At 36.8% G+C, this 9,753-nt stretch overlaps 1 protein-coding gene across 1 annotated transcript; it reads right to left on the reverse strand.

Annotated features, from left to right (window-relative positions):
- Window positions 1-1,037: 1,037 nt before the first annotated feature.
- LOC118831668 (interferon omega-1-like) lies at window positions 1,038-1,589 on the reverse strand. Its single transcript, XM_036739084.1, has one exon. The coding sequence runs from the start codon at window positions 1,587-1,589 to the stop codon at window positions 1,038-1,040; it is 552 nt and encodes a 183-aa protein (XP_036594979.1).
- Window positions 1,590-9,753: the final 8,164 nt, after the last annotated feature.

Below are 9,753 nucleotides of genomic sequence, written 5' to 3' on the forward strand. Positions count from 1 at the left end.
AACTTTTTCTATCAATTCCCCAATCAATGGGCATCTACTTTGTTTCTAATTCTTTGCTGTGACAGAAAGCAACGCTATAAATAGTTTGGTTTCTATGTACACTTTCCTCTTACTACTTGATTCACTGGTATATAAGTACAGTAATGGAATATATCAATCACAGAGTTTGGACATTTTATGTGCTTTATATGCATAATTCCAAAAGGCTTTCCAAAGTTGTTCCAACAACACACATTTGTCTCTAAGACATTCTACCTTTGAACACACTTATTTGGGCACTAGTTATATCTTGCCTCTATAGTGAAATTTATATTTTAAATTTATATCCTGCCTCTATACTTAAATTTAGATCTATCCAGTAAATAGTACAGTGAGTCAAACTCAGCCTGTTTTTGATCTGTTTGTCGACTTGCATTCTCTTTTTTTGCCAAGGGAAAAGACTAAGTTTATTAAGGATTCACCATAGTGGTTTGTCCTAAGAAATTCCACCCTTTGTGATGCCTGTTTTCACAAGCGGGCCAGATTCAATCTACTGAGCTAGATTGAATCTGAGCCGACTTGCATTCTTGAACATAAGTTCTTTTGAATTCTTTGGGAGTATGAAATCAAACTTTTCACATGAGATTTATCAGCAAAATAGTTTTATTAGTAAAATACAGTTTTTTAAAAGATTTCATTTTTAAGGGAAATATAACAATGAAAAACAGGTTCAATATAAATAGCACAAAATAAACTTGTCCCCCCATAAGCAATAAATATTACAAATATATTGATCAGAATAAATAATAAATTAATTAATTAATATGCAAATAAATAAATAAATAGATAGATAGGAACTATAAAATGCTCAGGTATTAAAGACAGGTGAAGATTTTCTATACTAAAACTCCCTTTCAGTTCATATGTTATGTTTTTAAATAACTCAATCAATGCAAATATTTTTAGTTGCTTCAGAAACAATTCTTTCTAATGACTGAAAACTTATTTTTAAGGAAGCAGTAGATTGTTTGAGGAACTGAGAATTTATTTCTTCTTCTTTAGTCCCTGAATTTCCTTGTGAATTTACTCATGAACAGGAAGGCCCTCCTGATGTCTACGCGCACAATCTCCCAGGCACAGTGGTTGTGCCCTTTTCTTTGAAGGTACTGATTTATTCCTTGAAAGTAGCTCTTGAGAGCAAGCCTGGCATTCTCACTTCCCAAAGAAGCTTCTTCCCATTCCACATCCTGCCTACGGCAGTTCTCCAGTTGTTCTAGTTGCTGATTCAGTCCACTCAGAAGTTGTGTGACCTGGATCTGATTCCAGGTGGTGGGAACAGCATTCTGACTGAAGAGGGTGAAGATCTGCTGGAGCATCTCATGTACAATGACCTGTGGCATCTTCCTCTGGAAGCTGACTGCTTCCATGGCTTCCTTTGGGAAGTTGAAGTTGGTCCTGTCCTTCAGACATGGCACCAGGGAAAATGTGCTCATTTGGTTCAGAAGTGAGAAGTCTTCCTGGAGACCCTGAGTCAGGTCACAGACCAGGGAGCAGATGGAGCTGGAACAGAGCAGCACCAGGGCAACTGGCAACAAGCTCCAGGAGGTCATGATGATGCTGAAGATAGTTTGGGGCTGGCTGAGCTGGGAGACCAGTGAGCCTTTGTCTCAGCTTCTCAGGTTATCTGGCCTCTTGGCAACTCTCTCTTAAATAGTGCTGAGTGTAGTTTTCGTTGCTTAGCGTGGGGTTTCCCTTCATTTTCTACTTTCTTTACTTACTTTTGGTCTTAGAAAGTGTGATTACAATACCATCTTCGTAACAATTGTAGAAGTGAAACAAAATTTACTTTTAAAGAGAGTTTACAGATGAAGTTCTTTGTGGTCAACTATCCTGTTTCACTTATTTTTTTAAACTCACTCTTTTGTAGTACACATTTTTGTTCAGTTGTTTTAACTGTGTTTGACTCTTTCTGACCCCATTCAGGGTTTTCTTGGCAAAAATATTGGAGTGGCTTGCCATTTCTCCAGCTCATTTTACAGATGAGAAAACTGAGGCAAACAGGGTTAAGTGACTTGCCCAGGGTCTTTGTAAGAGTCAGAGGCCAGATTTGAACTCAGGAATATGAGTCCTCCCTGTCTCCAGGCCCTGTACTCTATCTACTGTGGCACCTAGCTGCCCATATAGTCATTTGCTAAGGGCTATCCCTGAAATGTTTCTTCCCTCTGTCCTCTCCAGACAGCCTCCATCTGCATTTAGGCCTTCATCAACTCTTGTTCTCCCTTTGTTTCAATGATATCACTCTCTTTACTTTACTCCCTGGCCAGTCTTGCTGGTCTTTTACCAGTCTTGCTGCCACTCAGGCTGGAAACCATTTCCTGGAGAACATAACATTTTCATCCCCAGAATTCACACCCTGAGACCTAGGTGTTCTGAATGATGCTTCATCTTACTTACGTTCATCATGGCCTATATGCAGTAATATTTGCCTTCACTCCCCTGTCATCTTCTCATCAACCGTTTCTGTTACTTCCCTACTACCTTTCCTTTCCCTTCAGAATAATAAAGAAAAAAATAAGGAAGAAAGAAAACAAAGAAAAAAGAAAACTAACAAATTTTTAAAAGTTGGGAGGGAGGACTTGAATTCATCATATAACTGTGATAGAGATTGAAAAGGAGTACAAATATCTAAATAAAACATTCAATAATTTAATTAAAAACCCAAAACTAGTCAAAGGACTGATAAATAGGTATGGGGCTAAGATTAGAGTGGGAAGTGAACCTGCAGGAATATGTTTGCTTCAAAGTAGTTTAGTATTCTAACGTTTTATTTTCATCCATTTCCTGGAGAATATATAACCCTTTTATCCCCAGAATTCTAAAGATTCAAATGGAAGAACACAAAAATCTAATGTTTATTAAAATTAAATTAGAACATGCTAGACAATTTGATAGGATGAAAGCCAGTGGTAAACTGCATAAAGAAACAAAACCTTTACTAAGAATAAAAGAAAACAACCCTGAGATTTCACCATACGCCTGACAAATTGACAAATATGGCAAAAGTTAGGAATGATCAGTGTTGAAGGGAGTGTGGAAAGACACTGATGTATGGAGCTTTAAATTTGTCCAGATATTCTGGAAAGCAGTTGGGAATTGAGCCAAGAGAGTAACTAAAATGTCCATACTCAGAGATGCCACTGCCAGACATATTCCCAATGAAGTCAATGACAAAAAGAAAGTTTCCATATACACCAAAATATTTATAAGCTATAGTTTTTGTTTGTTTATTTGCAAAGAATTGGACATAAAGTAGATGCTTATTGATAAGAGGAGTTCCTAAACCAATTGTATATTAATCAATAAATGAATCAATTAATGAATAAAATGTTTATTAAGCATTAATTATGTGTAAAGCATTGTATTAAGTGCTGTGTATACAAAGAACAAGACAGTCACTGCTCTGAAGGAAATCATTCTCTAGTTGTGGAACCAACGTGTATGGAAGGTTTCAGATGCAATTTAGATGCAATAGGACCCATGGTCTTGAGGGTACAGAAGAAAAACACAACAATGTCTCTTTATGTCATGTCTACTGATAACATCATATACATTTCTGATTTTGAACAACTTGACAGTGCTAAATACATTGGTAACAAGAATTTTCTTTTTTCCTTATTCCATAGCTAATAGTGGGCATCTAGGTTGCATTGTGAAGAGTATTGGGCCTTAAGTCAGGAAGACATATTTGTCTGAGTTCAAATCTGTCCTCCAACAATTACTAGCTGAGTGACTTGGGGTAAGTCACTTAACCATGTTTGCCTCAGTTTACTCACCTGTAGAATGAGCTGGAAAAATAGGAAACCCACTCCAGTATCTCTGCCAAGAAAACCCCATGTGAGGTCACAAAGAGTAAGACATGAATGAAAAACCACTGCAAATAGCTGAGAGTGTATGAAAGTAATAGAATATTACAATATTTTAAGAATTGATATCATTATATCTAAAAAATAAAATTAAGGGGTGAGAAAGGAATGTATTGGGAGAAGGAGAAAGGGAGAGATAGAATGGGGTAAATAAATTATCTCACATGAAAGAGGCAAGAAAAAGCTGTTGTAATGGAATCGAAGAGGGGGGAGGTAAAAGGGAATGAGTGAACCTTACTCTCATTGGATTTTCCTTAAGGAGGGAATAACATACACACTCAATTGGACATTTTACCCTACAGGAAAGTAGGGGGGAAGGGGTTAAGGGGGTGGAGATGATAGAAGGGAGGACAGATTGGGGGAGGGTGTAGTCAGAAGCAAACACCTTTGAAAAGAGACAGGGTCAAAGGAGAAAATTAAATAAAGGTGGACAGGATAGGATGGAGGGAAATATAGTCTTTCACAACATGACTAGTATGGAAGTGCTTTGCATAATGATACATGCATAACCTATATTGAATTGTTTGCCTTCTGAAGGAGAGGATGGGGAGGGAAGAAGGGAGACCATTTGGAACTCAAAGTTCTAAAGACAAATGTTAAAAACTGCTTTTGCATGCAACTAGGAAATAAGATATACAGGCAATGGGTATAGAAATTTATCTTGCCCTACAAGAAAGTAAGGGGAAAGGAGATTGGGGAGGGGGGTGATAGAAGGGAGGGCAGACTGGGGAAAGGGGCAATCAGAATACATGCCATCTTGGAGTGGGGGGGGGGAATGGGAGAGATGGGAAGAAAATTTGTAAGTCAAAATCTTATGGAAATGAATGTTGAAAACGAAAAATAAATTAATTAATCTTTAAAACAAAGAAATGAATAAATAGAATTCCTTCAGGTTAAAGAAAAAAGAAATGATATCATCACAGATAGAGAGACGGAAAGGTCCTTAAAATCCCTCTCATTTGATGCCTTTATTGTTATTACTTATTCATTCATTCATCACTTTATTTTTTGAATTTTATTTTTATTCATTCAATTATTCATTCCTTCACTCATTTATAATCATTCACCTATTTAGACATTCACTCATTCCATTATGCATTTATTTATTTTTCTATCTACCTTTTATCATCCTGGTTATTGATCTCTCAATCAATATAAGTATTTAAAGATAACGTCTCTAACTCTCCCTGTCAGGAAATACAGGTTCTACTCATGGTTCTGCCCCACTCTGATTTGCATGGAATCTTTTATGTGCTCCATTTCAAATATGTGCTGCATTACAATTCCTTGTATAGCCTGGTCCCAGAGGCTGTCTACATTGAGGCCAAACACTGTGTGGATCAGATTATCACATAGAAGCTCTGAGCTCTAATATTCAAGAAATCTGTCACTCTCATATGTCCTAGTGTCCTAGATGGCAGGTATGTGCCAATAGGCTTGGTGTGCTCATATGATGAAACTAAGGCCTAGAGAGGATCAAGGCCACAAGACAGTAAGCATGTTGACTACAAAGAAGCATGGAAAGCAGGATGAATTGACTTAATTAATGAAAGCAGAATCAGAAAAGCAAGATACTCAATGACTACTACGACATAAATGGAAAGAACCACCACCATCCCAAGAAAACAACAACAAATGAAAGCTACCAAATTATAATGACCAAACTATGGGTTTATTTCAAAAGATACCTTCCCCATTTTTTTGCAGAGGTGGGAGGCAATGTACATAGAACACCGAGCACAATGTCAAGTGGATGAGTAAAAGAGAGACGTTCAGTACCTTTTATGTCCCTTCAAGACATCCTAATATGTGGTACAACCTAGATGCTATTGGTGTTGTAGGGTGTCCACACAAATAGTCTATTTTGGGATGCCCTTAGATAGTGATTGAGCATAGATATAGTCATTTTTCATTTCCTTCAAAGTCTATGGAGTCCCCCTTGACTGTCTATTCCAGTCTCTAGATAGAGCTTTTTTACTTGCCAAGGCTCCAGGCTTGACATCATGGCCCTGTATTTTTGGCTTCTATGGATACCCAGGTTGAATGAAGAAGACATTGTTTCAAAGGAGAAGCATTTCCAAGGCAGAATCAAGTAAAAGACATTGAATTCAATGATTCATTCACATTTAAGTAAGAAACAAGAAATTGATTTTTAAATTTGGTGTTAGGAGGAAGAATGACATATAACCTATGTTGTTTCATTCCCTTTCTTCTTTTTGCTAGTCAATTGATGCCTATTTCTAGTTTCTACAAAAGGAATGCTTTCCTCAGAAGGAAAAACTTAAGAGTGGAAAGGATGGTACTACCTCAGGACTTGTTTAGTTTCATCAGATTCAACGCATCACAATAGCTAGAGAATGTAGAGTTTCTTGCATTTGGAGGTGCAGTTAAAATTTTTCTCCTTCTCTGCATTGGCAGAAAGGATTTGTTTTGGTAAAACCTTTCCTGAAAGAGCAAACCTGCTTGGAACTGAAAAAGTCAATTGGAACCTTACTAAGCTGGATATAATGAAAAGAATAGTGTCAAGATCTAGGAAGTCAAAGAAGTACCCTCCAAAAATGCCAAGAGGTTCTAGTTTGCTGTGGAGTTGCATTTATTCGGAAGGAAACATTCCCTGCTTGTAAAGCTTTTACCTAGCTTTAGAGGAAAGCGAGATACTGAACTGCATTGATTTATCCTGAGAGTAAGGAAACTTTGGGTCCTACGTGTCTTACACTGTCTGTCATTAGGCAGCCTTTCCAAACAGCATTGGAAAGCTTTCCAGAAGACTCCAATTTCATCTACTGAAGTGAAGCAATGTTTTCAGAGCCTTGGAATATTCTTTCACAAAGTGACTTTTGCTGCAATCCCCAAGGGACTTTTGCTGAGCTCACTGCATTGAGCTTCCCTAAACTGAAATTTCTTTTACTTGACCAGATGGAGGGGAAACCCCTTTCTCTACTACTATTTTCAATACGTTTAACATGAATTCAGTTTCCTTTTGGTTTCTCATATCACTTTTGCCTTTGAAGAATTTTTGATGTGGAGAAAATAGATGTGTAATGTTTTTAAAATTCCAAACAGAAATTTCACAACCTTTTAAACTACTAATTTTCTTTATTTGTAAAATTGCAGAATAAAATGCAAATTGCTTCTGGGACAGAAAGTGTCAACTTGGTAATATTAAGGAGCAAGTGAAAATGTCCAGGTGCTGATTCCAAAAAACATAACCTCATGAGAGAAAATCAAAGCTTTACCTTCCATTATTGCCTTTGAATATTGTGTTCAGAACTTTCTCCATTTGCAAAGGAAATATCTAGGTAAAATGTAGGGAACTGGAGAGAAGATAAATGGATGCTTGTAATAATTGCAACGAAGCAAACACATCCCAAGAAAATAAATGCTTCAAGTTTGGATTAAAAAAAAAGTTCGAGGAAGAACAAACCTTGGAAATTGTTCAATCCAGCACTTGCATTTTATAGATCAGGAAACAAAAGCAAAGAGAGGTCTGGTAACTTTCCCTAAGCCACCCAGTTTGTTTGTTCATTTGTTTGTTTGTTTTCAAGCCTGGATAAAAACTCGGGATCTTTTAGCATCCAATGTAGTGATTCTATTGTAGCATGCATGAAATCCTTAATATTCAAAGAGCAGCAGACAGTACTCAATTTTCTTCCTCTGCTTCCCATGCTCCTTTTACCCCAAACCCTACCTGAAGGGGCCCAAAAATGTGTGAACACAGACTTTGGGCAATTTCTGTCAGTGAATCTAAGAGAGAGGAGAGAATTCTTATTTGATAGTTCCATCCCTCTATGAATATAGGACAGTTTCCAATCCCTACCTTTTGAATAGGAATATAGAGCTGAAGTAAAAGAATTGTACCTGAGAAGAAAAAGGCACACTTGAAAAATGAAATGTACAAATAAAAATTACTGTAACTCCCAGGGCCTAAGAGAGATTTTGTTCATGATTCGACTGAAAAAGTGAGTTAGTTTTCTTTGTGATAATCTGCTAAGACTACTGTAGGCAATCTTTGTTTTAGGAGCATAAATACATAGGTTACTTTGTTAGTCACAATTTGTCTACATCTTACCCAGTTCATCCCTTGGGTGGAATAAATTATCTACCAAGAGCAAACTCAATGAACTGGGCGGGGGGAGGGGATCTAGTAGTAATAATAATGATAAGAAGAATGAGAAGGAAGAGGAGAGGAAAAAGGACAAGAGTGAGGAGAGAAGAAGAAGAAGAAGGAGAAGAAGAAGAAGAAGAAGAAGAAGAAGAAGAAGAAGAAGAAGAAGAAGAAGAAGAAGAAGAAGAAGAAGAAGAAGAAGAAGATGGAGGAGAAGGAGAAGGAGGAGGAGGAGGAGGAGAAGAAGAAGAAGAAGAAGAAGAAGAAGAAGAAGAAGAAGAAGAAGAAGAAGAAGAAGAAGAAGAAGAAGAAGAAGAAGAAGAAGAAGAAGAAGGAGGAGATGGAGGAGAAGAAGGAGAAGAAGTAGTTATGTCATTTGTTTCTCACTACAACTCTATTTACAGGTGAGGAAGTTCAAGTTGAAAGTAGTTAAGGGATTTGCCCTAGGGTCATGTAGCTAGTAAATATCTGAGGCAAGATTCTAACTCAGGTCTTTCTGACTTCAGTTAGGTCCAGTACTTTATCCACTATGCCAAGTAGCTGCCCTCAAGATTTTTTAGTATTTCACACATACCAGAGGAGCAGGTCAGCTTTCTATCAGTTGGTCCTCAAATCTGCTCTATCATCAGTCTACCTCTTCTTCTAGTTACGTGCCTCTCCCATAATATTCTGTGCACTGCTTCTCATGTGCTTCATCTGAAAGATGTTGAAGCCCACTATAATGCCTACCATGTTATTCTCTCTCTCTCTCTCTCTCTCTCTCTCTCTCTCTCTCTCTCTCTCTCTCTCTCTCTCTCTTTCTCTCTCTCTCCACTCCCTCTCTGAAACTTTACAAAAAACTGTTGGGGCCATTCAAAGTATGGAAATTCATGGGGTTCCCATTGTTAGAGTAATGGTTGAACAAGTTGTGATATAAGATTGTGATGGAATACTAAGAGATGATAAGCAAGATGGTTTTAGAAAAATCTGGGGAGATTTATATGAATTGATGCAAAGTAAAGTGAGCAGAACCAGGAGAACTTTGCACAGTAACAGCAATACATGATACAACAATGATCAACTGTGAAAGGTTTAGCTACTCTGATCAAGACAATGATCTAAAACAATTCCAAAGGACCCATGATGAAAAATTTCATCCGCTAACAGAGAGAGAACTGATGAACTTTGAATACAGTTTAAAGCATATTTTTTTCATTTTCTTTATTTTTCTTGCTTTTGTGTATGTATGTGTGTGTGTTTTGCAACATGGCTAATATAGAAATATGTTTTGCGTGACTTCACATGTATAATTGATATTACTTGCCTTTTCAGTGGGTAAGGGAGGGTTAGGAAGGAGGGAGAGAGTGTGGAACTCAATTTTTTTTTTGCATGAATGTTTACATTTTTTAAAATGTAATTAGGAAATATCTAACAAAATAAATAAAAATATAATTTTAACCAAAAGTTGGAGTCATTAAAAGCATTGCTCAATTTCCCAGAGATTTTGTATCTTATTTTTCTGCCTTCTATTCAATTCTAGACAGAGCTGATTATTATTATTATTATTATTCTATTATTATTATTATTATAAGTTCTTAGAATTGTCTATCAATTAGAAAATCATAATCCAGACAAATAATATTTTTCCTCCATACATTTGGTTTTTCCTTTGTTAGGTATGGACTCTGGAGTGATGATGAATCTCATTTAGGAGACTTTAGAACATTCTAGGGCATAACCAGATTTGTAATATTGATTGAAAATACA

This window comes from Trichosurus vulpecula, chromosome 9 (genome assembly GCF_011100635.1).
Source record: "Trichosurus vulpecula isolate mTriVul1 chromosome 9, mTriVul1.pri, whole genome shotgun sequence".
NCBI classification, from domain to species: Eukaryota; Metazoa; Chordata; class Mammalia; order Diprotodontia; family Phalangeridae; genus Trichosurus; species Trichosurus vulpecula.